The 23,714-nt window shown below is 45.9% G+C and overlaps 1 protein-coding gene across 3 annotated transcripts in view; it reads right to left on the bottom strand.

The window, feature by feature from the left end:
• The window catches only part of RFT1 (RFT1 glycolipid translocator homolog), a 44,666-nt gene that overhangs the window by 5,988 nt on the left and 14,964 nt on the right, over positions 1-23,714 (bottom strand). For all 3 annotated transcript variants that reach the window (XM_007984570.3, XM_038003790.2, XM_038003791.2), the window contains 5 exons: positions 16,718-16,796; positions 11,390-11,440; positions 10,264-10,394; positions 7,896-8,040; positions 3,426-3,531 (listed from right to left, as the gene is read on the bottom strand). In XM_007984570.3, coding sequence (XP_007982761.1) covers positions 3,426-3,531; positions 7,896-8,040; positions 10,264-10,394; positions 11,390-11,440; positions 16,718-16,796 — 512 coding nt within the window. The remainder of the gene's footprint in view (positions 1-3,425; positions 3,532-7,895; positions 8,041-10,263; positions 10,395-11,389; positions 11,441-16,717; positions 16,797-23,714) is intronic.

Genomic DNA, 23,714 nt, shown 5'->3' with positions numbered 1-23,714 from the left:
GTCTCGAACTCCTGACCTCAGGTGATCCACCCACCCCAGCCTCCCAAAGTGCTGGGATTACAGGCGTGAGCCACCGTGCCCGGCCCAAATGCTCTATTTTTATTCAGAAAAACACTGGTTAACCTTAAGTTGGTTGAGTAAAATGCCTGCTTTTTTTCTATTCAGAATCTGAAATGTCCAATGTAAAGTCATTGTAACTGACTGTAACAGTTAACTAAGCTATCCAATTCTACTATAAAAATCCTTGCTAGAGTTTTATGTCTGTTAAAACTCACAAGGATTAAAAAAAAAAAAATGCTGACGTCTGTGATAAGCCCAGGTGCTCCATGTGCTCAGACCAGGCCCAGGTGCTGGAGCCAGGGGCCCAGAAAGAATTGGAGCTATTGTGTTTTATACGTGTCTCAAAACTGCACTTAATGTCACATTTTACTCTTACGGGAGGTCAGTTACCCCACATGGGAACTGCACTAGAAGGTGCTCTGGGCTCTGTTTTTTCTCTATGTTGACTAATACCATGAAAATAATTTTCCAGATGTTTATATACTATCGAAATTCCATTACAACTAACTTAAAAACTTGTTTCCTTTGGTTCAATACAAGAGAAAAGAAAGCAACCAGCCACTGTCCATATTCCCTCACAATTTGGTTGCAATTTATAAAAAGATTTTAAATGGGTTTGATTTTGATTCACCCCTTCAACACTAACACTGAAGTTACCGTAACAAAATTCCCCTCAAGGAGATATACTCCTAGTCCTGCTCTTTCCACTCTAATAGTGCCTCATTTCGCGTGTTTCCAATTATAGTTTTAAGTTATTCAACATTAGAAGTAGCTTTCAAATAAAAACATTGTATTTTCTTTTTTTTTTTTTTTTTTTTTTTTTTGAGACGGAGTCTTTGCTCTGTCGCCCAGGCTGGAGTGCAGTGGCACGAACTCGGCTCACTACAAGCTCCGCCTCCCAGGTTTACGCCATTCTCCTGCCTCAGCCTCCCGAGTAGCTGGGACTACAGGCGCCCGCCACCTCACCCGGCTAGTTTTTTGTATTTTTTTTTTTTTTTTTTTGAGTAGAGACGGGGTTTCACCGTGTTCGCCAGGATGGTCTCGATCTCCTGACCTTGTGATCCGCCCGTCTCGGCCTCCCAAAGTGCTGGGATTACAGGCGTGAGCCACCGCGCCCGGCCAAAAACATTGTATTTTCAAAGCTAAATTGAAATAGATTTTTTCATCCATGGGGAAAGAAGAGGATAGACTCAAAACAGTTCTACTCTACAGCTATAAATTTAACTATCTGAGGTGAAAACCACATCTAGACCACTATTTTAAAACTACGGGTTGTGACCTACTACTAGGCTGGGAAATCAATTTAGAGGGTAATGGCATGGCATTTTTGAAAAACAAAATAGAAGACAGAGTAGAAAGCATCAGTGTGTCCTGTGCATAACTGGGGTACTTCCTGCCTTGTGAACTCATGTCTCAGTCACACACACCTAAGTGCGTCCTGGGTCACATTGCTCCGTGTTGTTTTTACCGTGACAGCTGGTCTGGGCCAGCAGTTTCCAAAGCCCTAGAATCAGAATTGCCTAGAGCTGTGTAATAAACAGATTCCCTGGCTCAAGCCTTCTAAGATTCTAATTCAACTGGGCTGGGAGTGGACCAGAAATTCCTAGAAGAATCTCATCAATCTAGACTGAGACCTGCTGGTCTGGACTCTAGTTCTCAGTCACTGTGTAGCAAACAAAGTCCCCAAGCTTTTACATGAGCCAGCCCAGGAAAGGATATGCACAGAAGAGGGGGAAGGGTCCCCATCTGAGATACTCCTTCCCCATCCCACCTCATGGCCAGGCCTCTGAGGGCCCTCACCAGCACTCAAGGTTACAGAGGCAGCATGAAAACCCCCATGGGCCCCTGGCTTCGAGGCAGTAAGAAAATGAAGGCCAGTCACCCCATCATCTACTCCTGCCCTTTCTACGATTTCCCTCTCTCTTCTCCTCAGCATCACCCTCTAGTGATGCCTTAAGATGCTGCCTTACTTTTTTTTGGTATTTGGTACACAAGAGGTGGATGATCCTGGGTGGAGGCCAAATACACTTAACCAGGAAGAGTTCACATCAGAATTACTGAGGAGCATTCAAAAAACATACATATGCCCAAGAGCCTGCTGAGACTATTGTGTGGTAGGAGAGAGAGGGGCAGAAGGAGGGCAGCCAAGAATCTGCATTTCTAACAAGCTTCATGGGAGATTTTAACTCATAATCAGTTTTTTTTTTTTTGAGACAAAGTCTCACTCTTGTCCCCCAGGCTGGAGTGCAATGGTGTGATCTGGGCTCACTACAACTTCTGCCTCCTGGGTTCAAGCAATCCTTCTGCCTCAGCCTCCCACGTAGCTGGGATTACAGGCACCTGCCACCATGCCTGGCTAATTTTTGTATTTTTAGTAGAGATGGGGTTTTTTTTTTTTTTTTGAGACAGAGTCTCACTCTGTCGCCCAGGCTGGAGTGCAGTGGCCAGATCTCAGCTCACTGCAAGCTCCGCCTCCCAGGTTTACGCCATTTTCCTGCCTCAGCCTCCCAAGTAGCTGGGACTACAGGTGCCCACCACCTCGCCTGGCTAGTTTTTTGTACTTTTTAGTAGAGACGGGGTTTCACCGTGTTAGCCAGAATGGTCTCGATCTCCTGACCTCGTGATCTGCCCGTCTCGGCCTCCCAAAGTGCTGGGATTACAGGCTTGAGCCACCGCGCCTGGCTGCTAGAGATGGGGTTTCACCATGTTGGTCAGGCTGGTCTCGAACTCCTGACCTCAGGTAATCCGCCCGCCTTGGCCTCCCAAAGTGCTGGGATTACAGGCATGAGCCACCGCACCTGGCCCACAATCAGTATTAAGAACCACTGGTAGGGATTCCAGGATGGGAATCCTGATCTGGAGTCAACAGTTGAGAAAAAATTAGGCAAGATGTACACGTGTATTTGGGCTTTTCTCAGGAGAAGCGTCACAGAATCCCTGAGATTCTCGAAGACCCACCATTCAGGTTCTCAGGGGTAGGAATGTGCATCTTGAAGAAGCTCCTCAGTAACTTACCGGAGGACCACTCTTCTGGGGTGAGCAATGAGGTGGAGGAATGGGAATCTAGCTTGTCTGGTGCCTGACTCTGCAAACCTGGACTAATGTAACCTTTCAGAGCCAATGTTTCTCCCTCCACAATGGGGAGGCAAAGAGTAGTTGTTGTCTCCCAGCCCTATGGTGGGGCCACTTGCTGAACCATGCTGGCGCCACAGAGATCCCAGGGAAGCACTGCACTGGTGGACTAAGTGTTGCCTCTATAACAACCATCTGTAAATGCATGTTCAGAATGAAAAGCAAAAAGCTTGACAAGTTACTTCATTTTGGCCGAAGGCCATGATTAAAGGTGTACCTGCTAGGTTACCCACCTGTCGACCTCCTCTTTGCTCATAGCAGCAAATGTGAAACATTCTGTCACTCCATTGATGGCAAGCAGGAGAACATAGAAACAGTAGGAACGCAGCAAAACAGGACCTACAAGGAAACAACTCACTGAGACTCCAGAGCCCAATCAGAAGGCCCACATGTAACCTCAGCGCTGCTGAGTACCCAGAGAACCAGAACCAGACTATGAGGTCTGCTGGTATCAGCAATGGACAGACTGCATGCTCGAGCTCAGGGTCTTAATTATCTAGAAGGATTCCCAGCATTCTACGGCATTGACTAAATAATCCGCAAAAAACAAAAGGACAAGCTGGGCACGGTGGCTTATGCCTGTAATCCTAGCACTTTGGGAGGCCAAGGCTGGCAGACTGCTAGAGCCCAGAGATTCAAGACTAGCCTGGGCAACATGATGAAACCCCGTCTCTACCAAAAATACAAAAGTTAGTTGCGTGTGGTGGGCATGCCTGTAGTCCCAGCTACTCGGGAGGTTGAGATGGGAGGATCACTTGAGTCTGGGGAGGTCAGAGCTGCAGTGAGCCATGATAGTGCCACTGCACTTCAGCCTGGGTGACAGAACAAGACCCTATCTCAAAAAAAAAAAAAAAAAAAAAACTATGAATAAATGTACAGATCTCTTGCTAGACAACTAAAAGCTTATCTGGCTAGCAAACAAGTCTGTTCACTTTTTTCATCAGCATGAATAGGCCTGGTGGTTTGAACTCAAAGTCACTAGTGACCCTGTATGTTAAGGGAATCTCAGTTGAGCAGGTCCTAAACAAAAGACCTTTAACAAATGCCCAGGGCCCAGGACCAGCAGAAAATTACACAAATCCAAAGTGAGAACCAGTGCCCGTAATGGTATTTTCTTCTAAAACAAAGTAATGCAGTTCTATAGCTAACAAGCTTTGGAAAAATCTTCTAACCAGAGAACAGGAGGCTTACAAATGGGATTGATTCCCCCCTTTTAAGAGGGCCATAATCAAGCACCTAATAAAATAAACATACACCTCACCTACGACCCAGCAATTGCACCCCTAGGTATACATCCAACAGAAATGAACACACATGTTCACAAAAACACTTACACAAAAACATCTGTAGCAGTTTGATTCATAATAGCCAAAACTGACCATCAACAGAAGAAAGAATAAACAAAACGTGGGCCATCCACACAAAGGAATACTTAGCAAGAAAAGATAATAAAAATCACTGATCTATGTGAAACCACGGGGGGAAGAATCTCAAAAACTTTGTATTGAAGGAAATACGCCAAATGCAAGAGCACGCATGCTGCATTTCATTGATACGAAATTCTTTTTAAAATAAATACTGATCCATGATCTGAGGTGGAGTGGGGTGGTTGACTAGAAAGGGTCCCAAAAGAACTTTCTAGGGAAATGGAGATATTCTATATCTGAATCTGTTTGGTAGTTACATGGGACTTTTTGGACATATTTGTCAAAACTTATCAAACTGTACTCTTAAGAGAACAGCATTTTACTTTATGTAAATTATACCTCAACAAAGGGAAAAAAAAAAAAGTAACCACTAAAAGAAAAGGAGTGGGGACTGAAGTTCCGGAGTCTCAGAATCTGGAACTCATTCAGGGTTTATGAAAGCTGTTTAATATAAAAGATCTCCATGCTGTGGGAAACTAAACAGTTTTATGGCAGTAACAGGGCAGTCCTGATGCCCAACAAAAAACCATTTTCCACGGCCCTGTCTCAGATTCCATGTTTATCACCTCACATTGCATTTTGCTTGTCAAGCCGCTGCAGGAAGCAGCCTGGCCCCTACCCCAGCTGACGGTGACTCAAGGAAGGGAGGCAGGGACCACGCTCTGCACCCAGGAGACTCAAGGCTATGCTCAAGTGTGCCTCCTGCTTCTCCCCATCCTCCTCTCCCTGGCAGAAGCAGAGAGGAGTGGCAGGCCTCCTTACCTGGCAACCGAACGCTAATGGCACAGGTGGGCCCATCAGTAGGTGAACAGTGGGCTGTTGTGAGGCATGGAGAGCAACACAAACTCTGACGCGAAGCAGTGACTCACGTAAAGCGTTTTGCATCCATTTGGGGAATTCAAGAACGGAACCAACCTTCGATTGTAGACTGAATTGAGAGGTGTTTTAGGTTGAACTGTGCCCCCAAAATAGATATGTTGATGTCCTGACCAGCGGTACCTGAGAATCTGACCTTATTTGGAAACAGGGTCTTCATGAAGAAAACTGAGTTCAAATGAGGTCATTAGGGCAGGCCCTGATCCAATATGACAGGTGTCCTTATAAAAAGAGGAAACTTGGCCAGGTACAGTGGCTCACGCTTATAATCCCAGCACTTTGGGATGCCAAAGGGGGTCAGATCACCTGAGGTCAGGAGTTTGAGACCAGCCTGGCCAACATGGCGAAACCCCGTCTCTACTAAATATACACAAACTTAGCCGGGTATGGTAGGGTGTGCCTGTAATTTCAGCTACTTGGGAGGCTAAGGCGGGAGTCTCTTGAACCCGGGAGGTTGCAGTGAGCCGAGATCGCACCACTGCACTCCACCCTGGGTGACAGAGTGAGACTTTGTCTCATTAAAAAAAAAAAAAAGTGGGAGAAACTTGCACACTGAGGCAGACATGCGCAGGGGGATGATGATGTGAAGACAAAGAGAACACAGCCGTGTGACCCCAGTGCTGCAGCTGCAAGTCAAGGAACACCAGGATGCCAGCAACCACTAGAAACTAGAAGAGGCAGGAAGGTGCCTCTCCTCGAGACTTCAGAGATAACACGGTCCTGGCCGTAGCTTCATTGTGCACTTCTGGCCTCCAGAACTGATGGACAATATGTTCTGTTGTTTAAAGCCACGCAGTCTGTGGTACTTTGTCATGGCAGCCCTAGTTCATTAAGACAAGGGGATAGAGAAGGAAAAAGTAAAAGGCAGAGGGGCAAGAGAGAAGCACCTAAGAGAGAAATGTGAGAAATCTTGGGGAAATTCTGTGAATGTTTGGGTTTTGCTTAAGGATAGCAAAGCTAGGTGTTCTGTGAGTTACCAAGAAAAAAGAAAAGAAAAAGCAAAGCAAAGCTAGGTGTGAGAAAGATTTCTAAGAAAAGCCTCCAGAACACTTACAAAGCCCCTAATTAAATACAGTGCTAATCCCAAACAATGGAAGAGAAGCCACACCCCTACACAAAAGCCTGTCTGTGCTGTGTCCAAGTCCCACATCTGGAGATGGCCAGTAGAGCTCACAGGTAAGTAGTCCACTTCCAGGGTGAAGACAAAGACAAGTACACAACTGAGGACAGTAGTGTTGCGAGTTCCACTTTCAAAACTAAGATGATGGGCTGAGTCATGATAATGATGGGACAGCCCCCTCCTTGAGGCAATGCCCTGTGATTGTGTGACATTAAAGGCTGCTCCTTGGTGATTGCTTTCTAAAGGGGAAGAGCTTCTACAGAATAGTTGAATTCCCAATCTCTGCCCATAAACTTACTAATGCCTTCCTAATGAGGCCTCCCGCAGCTGCCTGATGGAAATGTACTTCTCACAGCACAAGCCCCAGGGAGCTGCAAACCACTTCATTGGTTTCACAGCAGGTGTTTCTCCAAACTTAATGACCTTTGCTCTGGTATAGAAGCTTGGCCCTTCTTCTCCTAACACTGAAAGTTTGGGCCCCATTGTAGTGGAGACTAAAACATGCTAGTGAACTTGTAAAATGGCATTTGACAAAGCCCTTTATATTGAGATGGGGCAGCAGAAAGAAGTCCTCAGGGTTCTTGTCCAGTGACCTGAGAAATTAAAAACATTTTTGCTGAACCCAAGATGAAACACTGCAAATGGACTGCCAGCTTACAGCCCAGCACATTTTGAAATTGGTGAAGTCCCCAAGGCCCAAGAAGTGCTGTGAGATCCTTAGTGGTCTGGTGTTTCAAAATTAGACACATTCAATACTTTTCTTCTTCAAAAACTGAGAGTCACTGGATTAAATATACCCTTTTATTTGCAGAGATCAATTTTATTCTCTGCAAATGGCTTTGGGTTATCCTTCAGAGGCTTTTATGCATCAGGCTGGGAGATTTATGTGGCATTTACTATCTTCAGATGTGTTTAGTACCAAGTGGGGACTCATTACCGCCTGCCCTCTGCCTTCCTCCCTCACCCCAGAGGGAGCACAGGGAAGCGCTTGGCAAAACACATTCTAGGCCCGAGAGGAAAACCAACAGCAAGGAGAAGTCCTAATAACTTATTCAAGTGAGGCTGGGGAAGCTGATCGTCCTGGCGCCAAAGCCCCTGCCTATACCTTGAGTGTGTGTCTGGAGTTGAATGAGGGGAACAGTCCCACAGCCCCCGCCACCAGACAGTTTTCCCTACACCGACACAGATATCAACTGTGTGTGCACAAGTTCTTGAATTTCGTGACTCTTCTATTTCTGTTGGGAAATCAGAAAAAAATCCAGAAAAACTCTTGTGCGTACCGGATCCTGAGCTAAGCATGGCCCCTCCGTAGATATCCAGAGCCAGCTGAGAATAGGCAAAGCCAAAAACAGTGATGGTCAGGCCAGCCAGCAGGGCCAGCTTGAGCAGGGACTCCAAGACTGCAGCGGCCACAGCAACGTCCTCCTGGGGCCAGGGAAGAGGGAAGGAAGTTGGATGAATCATGAGCTGAAGAAAACCTTCACCCTTCATGTCTGGCCTTCTCCCTTCACTATTTTTCAGTTCACTCTTCCAACGACGTGATGGATATCACTATTTTTTTGGTAGCGTGTTTGTTTTCATGTCAATTAGCAAATGAAGGAAAAAGTGTGTGTCTCCTTAGGTAGTAAGGGGAAGGGTTAGTTTTCAATTCACTTGGGATAAACTGTTTCAAATACTGCTTAGGAAACACGCACTTTCCCCTCTGATATTTATTTATTTTATTTATTTTTTAATAGAAATAGAGAAGGGAGTCTCACTGTGTTGGCCAGGCTAATCTCAAACTCCTGGCCTCAAGCAATCCTCCTGCCTTGGCCTCCCAAAGCATGAGGCTTACAGGCATGAGCCACTGCACCAGGCCACTAATATTTATTCTTCTTTTTTTTTTTTTTTTTTTGAGACGGAGTCTCACTCTCACCCAGGCTGGAGTGCAGTGGCACAATCTCGGCTCACTGCAAGCTCCGCCTCCCGGGTTCATGCCATTCTCCTGCCTCAGCCTCCGGAGTAGCTGGGACCACAGGCACCCACCACCATGCCCGGTTAATTTTTTGTATTTTTAGTAGAGACGGGGTTTCACTGTGTTAGCCAGGATGGTCTCAATCTCCTGACCTAGTGATCCACCCGCCTCGGCCTCCCAAAGTGCTGGGATTACAGGCGTGAACCACCGCACCCGGCCCTAATGTTTATTCTTAAATGTGCAGCAACTTTTCATATATACTAGCCAGCTCTGTGCCTCTCCTGCTAAACATTCCAAAATTATGATGTTACTGTGATTGTACTCTTAGGAAAATATTCCTAAATCAGACTGAGTACCAGATTAGCTCATTTTGAGATATTGTGCATAAACTGTATTTTACTAAATATCTTCTAAGACATGCAAAAGGCTGAACTAGCTTGCTATTCTAAAAGTCAGACATTTTCAGTGGTTTTGGAAAAAGTGAAGCTCCTACAACCAGATGCGCCTAGATTAAAATCTCTTCTGGGCCGGGCGCGGTGGCTCAAGCCTGTAATCCCAGCACTTAGGGAGGCCGAGACGGGCGGATCACGAGGTCAGGAGATCGAGACCATCCTGGCTAACACGGTGAAACCCCGTCTCTACTAAAAATACAAAAAACTAGCCGGGCGAGGTGGCGGGCGCCTGTAGTCCCAGCTACTCCGGAGGCTGAGGCAGGAGAATGGTGTGAACCCGGGAGGCGGAGCTTGCAGTGAGCTGAGATCCGGCCACTGCACTCCAGCCCGGGCTACAGAGCAAGACTCCGTCTCAAAAAAAAAAAATAATAAAAAAAAAAAAATAAAAAAAATAAAATCTCCTCTTCTGTATTTACCAACCTGAGTATATAGAATCTTATAGTCAGAGTGTAGCTCTGGGCACGTCCCAGTTGTAAGAAGCTTAAACAATTGGTGTGGTGAGTGAAAGCCAACAACCACATCCTCTCCTTCCTCGATTAGCCTGGCTCCAACTTCTGCATCCTTTGGCTCTTGAGACTCTGAGGATAGGGGAGGCATTCTTATGCCTAAGACTAGCCCATGGCTGGGCATCTGCAGGACAATGGGGACAGCTTTAGAGAGTCCTGAGAGGGCTGGATCAAGAGTAAGGTCACATGGCCGGGTACGGTGGCTCATGCCTGTAATCCTAGCACTCTGGGAGGCTGAAGTGGGCAGACTGCCTGAGGTCGGGAGTTCAAGACCAGCCTGGCCAATATGGCAAAACCCCATCTCTACTAAAAACACAACAATTAGCTGGGTGTGGTGGTGCATGCCTGTAGTCCCAGCTACTCATCAGGAGGCTGAGGCAGGAGAATCGTTTGAACCTGGGCGGTGGAGGTTGCAGTGAGCCGAGGTCATGACACTGCACTCCAGGCTGGGCGTCAGAGCAAGACTCTATCTCAAAAAAAAAAAAAAAAGAGAAAGGTCACAAAGAATATAACAAAGGGGTGAGAAGGAAGGGACAGCCAAGAGCAAAGGGAGAAGGCCACGAAAGAAGAGGTGAGCCCTGGGTCCCGCTATCATACAGAATGTAATAGAAGAATGAAATCTGTAAGAAAATTCCTGATCAAACAGAAGAGAAACAGACTGCTTCACATTCCTATCTGTTTGTCTTGCAATTAAAGGGAGAATTCACTTGAGAGATGATATAAGAACCAACACTACCTGCTTCTGAAGTGTGGCATCCTTTTCCCTCTCCAGCACCTTAGCAAAAAATATATAAAAACTTTCCTCTATAGGCTGGAAAATTAATCTGGCCACAAGGGAGCCAAGATTATTCACTATATCATACACACCTACAAAACAAAAAAGAAGAAACAACAATCATGTTGGTTTTTCTACTTTAATTTTCACAGTACTATTAAAATTGTTATTTAATATTTCATTAAAGTTTGTTTATCTTCAGATAATTATAGATTCACACAGAGTTACAGTGGCCGGGCATGGTGGCTCATGACTGTATTCCCAGCACTTTGGGAGGCCAGAGTGGGTGGACTGCTTGAGCCCAGGAGTTTAAGATGAGCCTGGGAAACATGGAGAAACCCTGTCTCTACAAAAATGGAAAAAATTAGCCAGGCATGGTGGTGTGCATTTGTAGTCCCAGTTATTTGGGAAGCTGAGGTGGGGGGAATCACCCAAGCCCAAGCCCAGGAAGTTGAGGCTACAGTGAGCTGTGATGGTACCACTGCACTCCAGCCTGGGCAAGAGGGCAAGAGAGTGAGACACTGTCTCAAAAAAAAAAAGGAAGTAATAGAGGGATCCCATATACCCTTTACCCAGTGGTAACATTTTGTAAAACTGTAGTACAATATCACAACCAGGATACCAAAATTGATACAGTCAAGATACAGAATGCTTCCATCAACAGTACTTTCTTATACAGGTCATTAATGCAAAGTTGATGTTTTTCTATTTGATTTCCATTACTTTGGTATTACATTAAAAGATAAAAATGAAAATACTAAAAGACTATGTAGCTACACAAATATGGGGCAGATTCTTGTGGCTGTGATGATGAGCTCCCTTTTCTCCTCTCTTGGCACCTCCCACCCGCCAAAATGAACACCAGAGCTCTTAGGAGGCGAACTAGAGGGCCAGGGTCTCACCAGAACACCTGCCACCAAAGTCACATTGGAGGGCACAGTCAGTACGAAGACCTACAATTTACAATCTTCAGGATTTTTTTTAATCTTCAGATTCATCTTTCATTAAATATATCGGAGAAAAATGTTAGGAAGTATCTATTAATAGTATTAACCTTTAATTAAAACACTACAGAATTTCATCTTACCCTGATCACCAAAATTCAATACGTTCAAAAATGTCATCACATATCGCTCGCCTATAAACAAAAAAGCAAAATAATTAGCAATGTCAAATGCACATTACTTTATTGTGTCCTTTCTCTTACTAGCTATCAACTTTTCCAGCTGACAAATAAAGGAGAAATATTAGATAATCAGTTAAAGACATGTCCTTGTCCTAATGTTGATTTCAAATAATCTCAAAGTAACAATTTCGAAAGTGCTGAGGACTTCATTGACAGCGAATCTCCAAGCCAGTAAAATTAAAAATAAAAATAAAATAATAAAAAAGTCTAAAAATAAGTTTTAAAAAAAGTATGTGGAGATTATTAAATGTTAATAATGAAAATGATGGTCCCAAGTTTTTTTTTTTTTTGAGACAGAGTCTTGCTCTGTTGCCCATGCGGGAATGCAGTGGCGCGATCTCAGCTCACTGCGAGCTCCATCTCCCAGGTTCATGCCATTCTCCTACCTCAGCCTTCCGAGTAGCTGGGACTACAGGCGCCCGCCACCATGCCCGGCTAGTATTTTTGTATTTTTAGTAGAGACAGGGTGGTCTCGATCTGACCTCATGATCCGCCGTCTCCACCTCCCAAAGTGCTGGGATTACAGGCATGAGCCACCGCGCCCAGGCGATGGTCCCAAGTTTTAAGGGGAGGTCAGATAATCTGCGCATAAATTATCTGTGAAGCATCCATGATTATATGCACAAGCTTATCCAAGGGTTCCTCAGGGGTGGAGACAGCTCCCTGGGGCTGGCAAGGCATTAGACTGTCTTAGATTTGAATCAGGAACTCAGGCCTGAGGGGGCAGAAGCAACAGCACATACATTTTTGCTACTACAAAAATCAGGCCTGAGTTCAAGATTCAAATGTAAGACAGTCTAATGCCTTCAAGGTGAAGACACCAGCCAGAGCTCCCATGCCCCTGGCTTTCGTGAAGCTTCTCATCTATGAGGAAAAAGTGTTGACCACTATGGGAAAAGAGCACTAAACAGTGCCCGCGCCCTGAAGGGCAAATTCTCACCTCCTAGTAACTTGCTCAAAAAGGAAAGCATCAAGAGGCTGGAAGCAGTGAGGGTCTTCTCTCAAGACTTTCTCCCACCCTGCCTCTCTCTCCAAGCCCCTGCCACTGTGTTTGTGGTAGGGATCACTGCGGGTCCTCATAGGCCTGTGTCTCTGTGCTGCTTGGATCTACCCTCACTGCTAACAGTTCCAGCTTCTGCAAATACAGTTTTGTTTTGTCATTGTTGCTTTTATTTTTTTTGAGACTGAGTCTTGCCCTGCTGCCCAGGCTGGAGTGCAGTGGTGCCATCTCAGCTCACTGAAAGCTCTGCCTCCCGGACATAAGAGATTCTCTTGCCTCAGCCTTCCGAGTAGCTGGGATTACAGATGCCCACCACCACACTCAGCAATTTTTTTTCTTTTTTTTTTTTGTATTTTTAGTAGACGGGTTTCACCATGTTGGCCAGGCTAGTTTCAAACTCCTGACCTCAAGTGATTCACCCGCCTTGGCCTCCCAAAGTGCTGGGATTACAGGTGTGAGCCACTGCGCCCAGCCTCAAACATAGCTCTTAAATCAGTCTCTGCTTTCATATCTTTTTTTTTTTTAGACGGAGTCCTGCTCTGTCACCCAGACTGGAGTGCAGTGGCATGATCTCATTCACTGCAACTTCTGCTTCCTGGGTTCAAGCGATTCTTCTGCCTCAGCCTCTTGAGTAGCTGGGATTACAGGCGCCTGCCACCACGCCCAGCTAATTTTTTCAGTTTTTAGTGGGAACGGGGTTTTGCCACGCTAGCCAGACTGGTTTTGCACTCCTGACCTCCCGCCTCAGCCTCCCAAAGTGCTGGGATTACAGGCGTGAGCCAATGCACCCGGCCTGCTTTCATATCTTTAAATGGCTCTCTCTTTTTTTTTCTTTTGAGACAGAGTTTCACTCTTGTTGCCCAGGCTGGACTGCAATGGCGCTATCTGGGCTCACTGCAGCCTGTGCCTCCTGGGTAGCTGGGATTACAGGTACCCACCACCACACCCAGGTAATTTTTGTATTTTTAGTAGAGATGGGGTTTCACTGTGCTAGCCAGGCTGGTCTCGAACTCCTGACCTCAGGTGATCTGCCCTCCTCTGCCTCCCACAGTGCTGGGATTATAGGCGTGAGCCACCACGCCTGGCCAAAATGGCTCTTTAATGTTTGCAAAAAGTCCAGGCTCCTTAATTCTGTATTTGCGGGCTTTTATACACTGACCCCAAGCTATCATTTTGGCTTCCCTTCGTCAACCTCACCCTCATCACCCTGTCATCTTCTGCTGCACCCTACCTCCCAGGTTTTAGCCCTCCAGCTGCTTTGAGTCAGGCTGGGCCTGCCTTGGCTCTTGTCATTCTCACCACCTAGAGTGTCTTTTCTGCAGGGCCTTCCCTGTCTTTTGGCAGAATAGGCTCTCCTTCCTACATTCTATAAACTCCCTGAGGGCAAGAGCCCCTCTCAGTCATCTCTATGACCCTGGTTTCCTAGCAAAGCTCTAGGAAATGAGTTTCAAGTACTACACCCCTCACAGCCCAGGAACAGTTAACCACACAAACGTCTGTGTCTTTGGTGAGAGAATGAAATGCTTGAGGCCATGGCCTGTTACTCATTCATCTCAGTATTCTCAGCACCTGGCATACTGTTCAGGAAATGTGGCGGCAGAAGTAACAGCACATACATTTTTGCTACTACAAAAAGTGATTTCAGGCCCAGCTCAGTGGCTCATGCCTGTAAGTCCAGCACTTTGGGAGGCCGAGGCAGGAGGATCGCTTGAGTCCAGGAGTTCAAGACCAGTCTGGGCAACATCACAAGACCCTGTCCCTACAAAAAAATTAAAATATTAGCTAGGCGTAATGGTAGGTGCCTTGCCTGTAGTCCCAGTTACTTGGGAGGCTGAGGTGGGAGGATCACTTGAGCCTGAGAGGTCAAGACTGCAGCGAGCTGTGTTTGCACCACTGCATTCCAGCCTGGGTGACAGAGTGAGACCCTATCTACAAAAAAACAAAAAACAACAACCAAAAAAAACCGGGGATTTCAACTTTTTTAGAGCTGTAGTTTTAAAAATATAACGGGCCGGGGGCAGTGGCTCATGTCTATAATCCCAGCACTTTGGGAGGCCGAGGCAGGTGGATCACAAGGTCAGGAGATCAAGACCATCCTGGCTAACACAGTGAAACCTCATCTCTACTAAAAATAACACAAAAAATTAGCTGGCCATAGTGGCGGGCACCTGTAGTCCCAGCTACTCGGGAGGCTGAGGCAGGAGAATGGCGTGAACCCAGGAGGCGCAGCTTGCAGTGAGCAGAGACCGTGCGCCACTGCACTCCAGCCTGGGCGACAGAGTGAAACTCTGCCTCAAAAAAAAAAAAAAAAAAAAAAAAATATATATATATATATATATATAAAACGAATCTGAGGATCTCAGTCAGGCAACTTCCTTATTTCACAGCCACAGAGATGGAGGCCCTGAGAAGTTCCTAGTGGCACTCTGCCAGTCAGGGAGTCAGGCTAGGGGGATCCACCCATGGAGCAGGCTCCTGGCACTGCATTCAGGTTGAGCTCTGGAGGCTTTTGTTTGCAGTAAACTTAAACCAGCTGCTGCAAAGACATGTCTAGAGACATGTGTTGTCTGCAATCCAGAAAACCAATTTAGGGCCATCACTTGGACTGGATCCATTCCTCAAACTCATTAAAACTGCTCTTAAAACCTTGGAAGGAAAAAAGTGCATATGAGCAACTGTCCTTTCCAAAACTCCCTCCACCGATTTTCCTGTTCTTACAACAACATGAACTATCATCATACACCATTTCACAATAGTTACCTTGTTGCCTTTTCTCACTCCATTCACAAATACATGCTGCACAGCCCTCCTGTGCCAGGCCACAGGGAGGCAGTGGCAGTGGTGAACGGCACACTCCCTGCTCTCCAGGAGCTAAGTGCTCAGGCCCTTCACTCAGCTCTTCCGAGGCTTCTGACCCTCCCTTCCCCAAGAAGGCCTCGGAACAGTTTCATTTTTGTAACAGCAAAGTTATAAGGTTAGGCTAGAAGCATGTGTGCACTCTCGAAGATCAGAGAGCCCTCAGACACTGCCTGGTCCTATCCCCTTGTTCACAGACGGGGAAAGTGAGGCATAGGGGGAGCTGCTTTTCTCTGGAAACATAATGAACAAAAAATACAGATGGGGGGAAAATAAAACACCAAGATAATAACAGTTGTATTAGAATGCTAGTATTATTTTTTCTATGTTCTTATTTTTTTCTAATGGGACTATATTTTATAATTAAAAGATAATTTTTGAAAAGATTAAAAAATACATTCAGTAATAGGTATATGGATATGAAATATATATGAAGAGAGAAACTACCACCTTCAGCAACTTAATAGTTGCCTTAAAATCTCATTTTTCTAATTGAAGCTGGGTACAAATAAACCAACACATACACATACAAAAACCAAACGCGCTTCCAGCCCCTTGCTGGCCCTCCACGTTGAGCTCTGTCATAGGTAAACTGAAAAGACCGAAGTCTGACCAAACTCTCATACAAGCGCATTTTATTGTTTAAGAAAATAAATCCCAGTCAAGGGCAGTAGCTCACACCCGTAATCCCAGCACTTTGGGAGGCCGAGGTGGGCGAATCACGAGGTCAGGAGATCGAGACTATCCTGGCTAACACGGTGAAACCCCGTCTCTACTAAAAATACAAAAAAATTAGCCAGGTGTGGTGGTGGCACCTGTAGTCCCAGCTACTCTGGAGGCTGAGGCAGAAGAACCGCATGAACTCAGGAGGCGGAGCTTGCAGTGAGCCGAGATGGAGCCACTGCACTCCAGAGCCTGGGCAATGGAGCAAGTCTCCATCTCAAAAAGAAAAAAAAAAAAAAGATAAAAATAGTTTTCTGTAACTGATACAATACTTTTATAATAAACTCATAAAAATCTTATAACATGGGGTTTTGGAGTTAGGCCTGGATCCCAGTTAAGCTGTTCCCTGTTACTACAAAACCCTAAAGAAGTTCTGCAACCTCACTGACTCTCAGTTTCCTCATCCATAATGAAGGGGAATAGTATCTTTCTTACAAGGCTGTGGAGAGATTTAAATTAGACCACCTAAGTAAAGCACAAAACTAAATAGACGTTGGTTTCTCTCTCTGTATTAAGCCCCTTCCTCCCATTTCTGAAGTTCTTCAGCCCCAGAGGCTCTAAACAGGTGATCTGGACCCAGGTAATTGGCAGTCCTATGAAATCCCCTTCTACTATGGTCTCCCGACCATTCAGAGTGACTGTCAACTTACCTTCTGTCAAAATCTGTTTCAAGAAAGACTGTTTGAAAAAACTCCAAGTCAGTTTAGCCTCTTTCCAGTTGATAAGTGCCTAGAAGAGAAAACAAAACAAAACAAAACAAAAACATCACAGGCATTGCAAGTCTAAGAATGCAATACTACATGAGAGGCACATGCATTCTGATCCCTAAATCCCAACTTGGATAGTCTCCACTGAATCCTCATTCAATGCTAAGCACTCAGAAGCCATCTCACAAACACTGGGGAAGAATTTACATTACTAAACACAAAGCCAAAGTCTGTAAGGGCCTGCCCAAGATTCATATACTGAGACCCCTAAAGAATTGCTGCTGTCCCTTGGGGGCCCACACAGTACACTGTCCACAGATAACACATACAGCTCACAGTTTGTTCTTTCCTTAAAAACTGTCTAAAGCATGCCAGGCTGCAGAACAAATTCTGCTCCATATACTGCACATTGTAATGCTATGTTCAGCCATCCAGGGCCCTTTTACACAAAGTATAGGAGGTGCCCCTCTGTATTTCAAAAGAAATTTAGCTTTCACAGGTCAGGTAAATGACTCAGAATGGGTATGACAGAGGAATGGAGGAAATAAAATTTCTTTTTTTTTTTTTTTTTTGAGACAGAGTCTCACTCTGTTGCCAGGCTGGAGTGCAAAGGCACGATCTTGGCTCACTGCAACCTCTGCCTCTCAGGTTCAAGTGATTCCCCTGCCTCAGCCTCCCGAGTAGCTGGGACTAGAGGCACGTGCCACCACGCTCAGCTAATTTTTTGTATTCTTAGTAGAGATGGGGTTTCACTATGTTGGCCAGGGTGGTCTCGATCTCGCGACCTCATGATCCACCCGCCTCAGCCTCTCAAAGTGCTAGGATTACAGGCGTGAGCTACCGCGCCCAGTCGAAAATAAAATTTCTGATACGACTCTTCTAAAACTCCAGGCCAGGTGAGGTGGCTCACGACTATAATCACAACACTTTGGGAGGCTGAGGTGGGTGGATCACTTGAGGCCAGAAGCTTGAGACCAGCCTGCAAAATGGCAAAAACCCCATCTCCACTAAAAATACAAAAATTAGCTGGGCGTGGTGGTACGTGTCTGTAATCTTAACTACTTGGGAGGCTGTGGCACAAGAATCACTTGAACCTGGAAGACAGAGGTTGCAGTGAGCTGAGATGGCATCATTGCACTCCAGTCCGGGTGACAGAGCAAGAATCTGGCTCAAAAATAAATAAATAAATAAAACTCCCAGCAGGCACCAAATGGCCCATTTCCCAAGGACAAAGAAACAGGTAGGGTACAGGTCAACCTGTTAAGAGATAGGTGGCTTCAACGCCAGGGAGCTGAGCACAAAATGGAAGAGCAAGGCAGCCAGGGGGCTCAGTATCCTCCAACTCCTATTTTTCTACCTCCCACAGTTCTCTCTGGGGCCCCCTCCTCTATCTTGTAGGCACCCTGGGATCCCAGAATATTTAGACTAGGTGTTTGGCTTTCTGTTTCGTTTTGTTTTAGAAACAGGGTCTCGCTCTATCACCCAGGTTGGAATACAGTGGTGTGATCATAGCTCACTATAACCTCAAACTCCCGGGCTCAAGCCATCTTCCACCTCAGCCTCCAGAATAGCTGGGACTACAGGTGTGTGCCACCATGCCTAGTTCATTTTTAAAATTTTTGTAGAGTGAGGGTCTTGCTGCATTGCCCAGGCTGGTCTCAAACTCCTGGCCTCAAGCAATCCTCCCACCTTGGCTCCCAAAGTACTGGGATTCCAGGTGTGAGCCACCACGCCTGGTTGATGTTAGGTTCTTAATCCTGGGGTACTCGCATTTTGAAAAGTAGTGATTATACAAAGTGATGACTTCTGAATGATAGGATTTCAAAGGGCTTTTTGGGAGGGGAGGGCTGAATTACAAAGGCCAAGCCCACTCTACCTCTCCAAAAGGTCAGCCACAGCTCTGGAAGTGGGCCCAAGGCAGGCCTGAAACCTGTCTTAGTCATGTGGGCCCCCGTTCTGGGCACAAAGCCCATCTGTGAAGAGCAATGCTATCCAGTAGAAATGTAATGTTAAATTTTCTAGCAGCCACAGTGCACAGGAAAAAGAAACAAGTGAAATTAATTTTAATATATTTATTTAAGCAAAATATTATCAGTTCAACAAGTAATCCATGTAAAAATATTTTTTTCGGCTGGGCACGGTGGCTCACGCCTGTAATCCCAGCACTTTGGGAGGTTGAGGCAGGTCGATCACGAGGTCAGGAGATCGAGACCACCCTGGCTAACACGGTGAGACCCCGTCTATACTAAAAATACAAAAAATTAGCCAGGTGTGGTGGCGGGCGCCTGCAGTCCCAGTTACTCAGGAGGCTGAGGCAGGATAATGGCATGAACCCGGGAGGTGGAGCTTGCAGTCAACTGAGATCATGCCACTGCACTCCAGCCTGGGAGACAGAGCGAGACTCTATCTCAAAAAAGTAAAAAAAGTAAAATAAATTAGTAAAACAAATAAAAATTTTTTTTCATATTAAGACTTTGAAATCCAATATGTATTTTGCATTTATGACTCATCTCAATTCAGACTAGCTACATTCCAGAATGCTCTATAGCCACATGTGGCTGGTGGCTACTATTTAGGACAGGGCAAGTCTAGAGCACCTCTGAAAGCAAGGATCACTTCTAGCCCCCATTCTCTTTACCCCTTGGTTTCTGAGCCTTTTTTCCAGACACAGGGAGCACAAGTGTGAATCCTCCCAAACAGTGCTGCCCTCAGGGAATCACAGACCCTAGAGCAGATGCCAGGATATCTCTTTAGCTCAGGAGTATATCTTCCCTGATGAGAAGGAAATTGGGCCACAAGATGCTTAGAACAGGCCATCTTCCTTTTCCCCAGAACAAAGAGCACCAGACAACTTCCCACCACTAGGGGGCACTGGGGACCACGTCATCTTCAGACTTGGATTCTGGCCACAGCCCGCTTCAGCACCTTCTCTCTCTCACACTGCTTCTCACCCCTTGCCATATTGTGGTGGTCCTCCCAGGGGTCAGCAAAGCAGGACCTGTCTTCCTTTAAAAGGAAACAAAGGCTGCTGCTTGTCATGACGCTCTCGTGATGCCTCCTTGCCTGCAGGTTGTGAATGGATTTGGGAAGATGATTGAGCTCTTTAAAGACAAAGTTCTTTGGGAGAATGAAATCATGATGGTGTACCTAAGCTGAGAGCTCATACTTGATTTTCCTAATGCCTTTGGTTTAAATGGGCTTGTGGTTCAGAAGAATGGCGACACCACTTACTAAAGTGCTCATTAAGGACACAGAGGCAGGAAATCCAATCTGGGATGTGGCTTCTCCAGGCAGGGGCTGAGTGGTGGGAGACAGGAAGCATGTGGTGGACTTTTACCATTCTATTCAGAATGGAGGTGTCACTTCGGGCAGTCAAAAGAAGCCTATTTCACAATAGCTGGGTTGGTACTGATGAGCTGATCTAAATAGCCGGGAATTTCCCCGGAATACCCTGACCAACAAGCCATTCCACTGCCTCAGAGTAATAATGGAGAAATGGCGGCTGGGGTGGTCAAAGGTGACGGACGGTAACTCAGGGAAGGTCCAGAATCAGAACTCAGAGGCTCATCACACTTTCACCTGAGTCACTCGTCCACTTCCCAAACTCTTCTGACTCAGGATGATCTGATCAGCCACATCCTTACCACAATGACAAGAGTCACTAGGGAGTGTGAGGCTACCATCCTGTCCACTGCCCTCCATCACCTCCTCCACCCTACACAGCACTCCTTCCTCTCCCTCTTGCTCCACCTATCCCAGTCACTCTGGGGCTATCGATGCTGCCCCAGCTTCACCCATTTTCCCACTTTCATCCATCATTCCCCTGTCCTTACTCCTCACCCGGACAATTGCCACAGGCTCCCAATGAGCTTTTTTGCTTCTTACTCTTTCTCTAGCCTATCTTTCTCATTGCAGGTTCAGGCTTTGGAGTCAAGTTTAGAGACTGGGGCTCAACCTGCAGCTCCTCGACTTATTAGTGTAAATGTCGCCGTGAACAAGATACTTAACTTTGCTAAGCCTTGGCTTTCTCATCTGCAAAATGGGATAAGAAGTCCTGTCTCATGGAGCCACTATGAGGATTGAATGAAAAAAAATAAGACACTATAACTGTAAGAGACGGCAAGCTCCTCAATACAGACAGTTTGATCATGGTGCTGTTCAAAAACCTTTCAGGGGCTCCACTGCCCCTGAATTAAACCCAAGCTCCATAGCACGGAGGCCACTGCCAACTGACGCTAGCCTGGCAGCCAGGTTTACTCTCCTTCATAACTTCCTGCCACTTTTTCCTTTCTCTCCCTTCCCCCATAGTCCAGCCAACCTAAGTACCCCAGGCATCTCTACATTCCCAATTCCAACAGAGTGATGGGCAGATAACAAGCACTGAGCAAATTTTCCTTCTGTGGTCACGAATGCCCATCTCTACCACACATATACATTTAACCTCTGCCCACCCACATGTCAAAGTCCAGCAAAAAAGAAGCTTCCTCCATGAAGCCGTCCTTGAAGTTCCTAGATGAAATTCAGCCGTACTTCCTCTGTGCTTCTATTTTGATAACACTAGATACACAGAGTCCTGTAGCACAGTTGAGTACAGATCCTATCTCTCCATCACCATGCAAGTTCTGAGGGTAGGGGCCTCACTCAGGGCATCTGGCACAGTGCTTAACACATAATAATGTTTAATACATGCTTGCTGAGTCAAATTCCTCAGCTTTACTTAAATATTAGCAAATCTCTTATCTTAAATCCCTCAGAAATGTCTATGAATATAAACAGAAGCCATTATTTGAAGTACCATTATTATAAGGTTACATAAGTATCTTTAAAGATGGAGTTCTACAAGAACGGGAAGGGAAATCTCACAACTAGGTCAAATTGATAATAAATATAATTATATGACCAGTTTCCATTAAGGAAGTCCCCAGTGCAGAAAGCTGCTCTGGGGAGTCAAGTCAGGCATGCTGCCCGTGGTAAAGTCATACACTGCATGCATGCATTCAGAATCATCTCATTTCTTTTCTCTCTCTCTTTTTTTTGAGACAGGGTTTCACTCTGTCACCCAGGCTAAAGTGCAGTAGCATGAACACAGCTTACTGCAGCCTCAGCCTCCAGGGCTCAAGTGATCCTCCTGCTTCAACCCCCCGAACAGCTGGGATCACAGGCATGTGCCACCATGCCCAGCTAATTTTTACATTTTTTGTAGAGAGGGGTTCTTACCATGTTTCCCAGGCTGGTCTCAAACTCCTGGGCTCAAACAATCCTCCCACTTCAGTCTCCCAAAGTGCTGGGATCACAGGCTTGAGCCACCACACCCAGCTTCTTTTTTTCTTTTCTTTCTTTCTTTTTTTTTTTTGAGACAGAGTCTTGCTCTGTTGCCCAGCCTGGAGTGCAGTGGCATGATCTCGGCTCACTGCAACCTCCACCTCCTGGGTTCAAGCAGTTTTCCTCCCTCAGCCTCCCAAGTAGCTGGGATTACAGGCGCATGCCCCCACGCCCGGCTAACTGTTTTATATTTTTAGTAGAGACGGGGTTTGACCATGTGGGCCAGGCTGGTTTCAAACTCCTGACCTCAAGTGATCCGCCCGCTCAGTCTCCCAAAGTGCTGGGATTACAGGTGTGAGCCACCACGCCTGGCCTTCTTTTTAAAATAATAAACCTGAATTATGAATTGTTCTACCTGGAACTTCCTAATCTTTATGTAAATAATAACTACTGTGGGCAATAAGCCAATTTCTTTTGGAAGGCTACATAACATAGGGGTAAACCACAGCCTAAAGCTAGTCCCCAGCAAAAGGTGGAGAGAAATGGGTTCAAAACCAGCTATGTGATTTTGGCTCAGTCACCTAACTCCTCTGAACCTCAGTTTTCTTGTCTGTAAAATGGAGCTAACAGTATTTATCTCATACGTTACTATGAAAATTAAACACAAAATCCATGTAAAGTGCTTAATGTAGTGCATGGTACAGAACATGCAGTCAATGGTAGTTACTGTAAATGGCTCTTTGTCAAGGTTCAAATACCTTCATGGAACTCCTGAAGTCTTCAGAGGGGCCTCACAGGTCATGTAGGCTAACAATCTCACTTTAAAAATGAAGACCCTGAGGTCTGGGGGGGGGAGTCCCACAGGCTTCAGATCTGTATCAGGTGCCTCTCAAGCCCTCAGAAACCTCCCTGAGGCCCAGGAATCACCTCTCCTACATGTCTGTATCCCTGATGGCACCAAGCATGGCGCCATGTTCTTATTGTATGTCAGTGGAAACAGTATCATTATGTGTCACAGGTACACACAGCCTTCTCATGATCAGGGCTTGGGTCCTTGCAGTCTGGGCATGGGTACTTTCAGGGCATATTGCCAGATTAAACCGCTGAGCTCCCATACCAATACCATCAGAGCTGCCTGGCTAGGGTGTCCCTGTGGAGCCAGCTCTGCTCTCAGGGCATCAGTGTGATGGTGGTGATATCAGCTGTCTCTTAAGGATACCCACTTGTGCCAGGCCACAATGTTAAGACCTTACATGCCCCAACTCATCAGGCCCTCACAACAGCCTTAGGAAGGAGGTACTATTATTATCCCCATTTGACAGATAAAGAAACTAAGCTTAGAGTTCTGAGCCCATCACAGATTTTAATTATTTAGTTATTTATTTGAGACAGGGTCTCACTCTGTTGCCCAGGCTGGAGTGCAGTGGCACAATCATGGCTCACTGCAGCCTTGACCTAGGCTCAAGTGACCCTCCCACCTCAGCCTCCTGAGTAGCTGGGACTACAGGTGCACAACACTACACCTGGCTAATTAAAAAACTTTTTTTTTTTTTTTGTAGAGACAGTCTTGCCATGTTGCTCAGGCTGGCCACCACAGAGTTTAATAAATACTTGGCAGACTCTTTACCTTCTCTCTTTGCTTATACTAATGGTTCAAATGTTCCTTCCCCAAATCCTG

The sequence above is a fragment of the Chlorocebus sabaeus genome, chromosome 22, assembly GCF_047675955.1.
Source record: "Chlorocebus sabaeus isolate Y175 chromosome 22, mChlSab1.0.hap1, whole genome shotgun sequence".
Lineage (NCBI taxonomy): Eukaryota > Metazoa > Chordata > Mammalia > Primates > Cercopithecidae > Chlorocebus > Chlorocebus sabaeus.
Note: the sequence above shows the minus strand (reverse complement) of the source record. Positions and strands in the feature narration are given on the sequence as shown.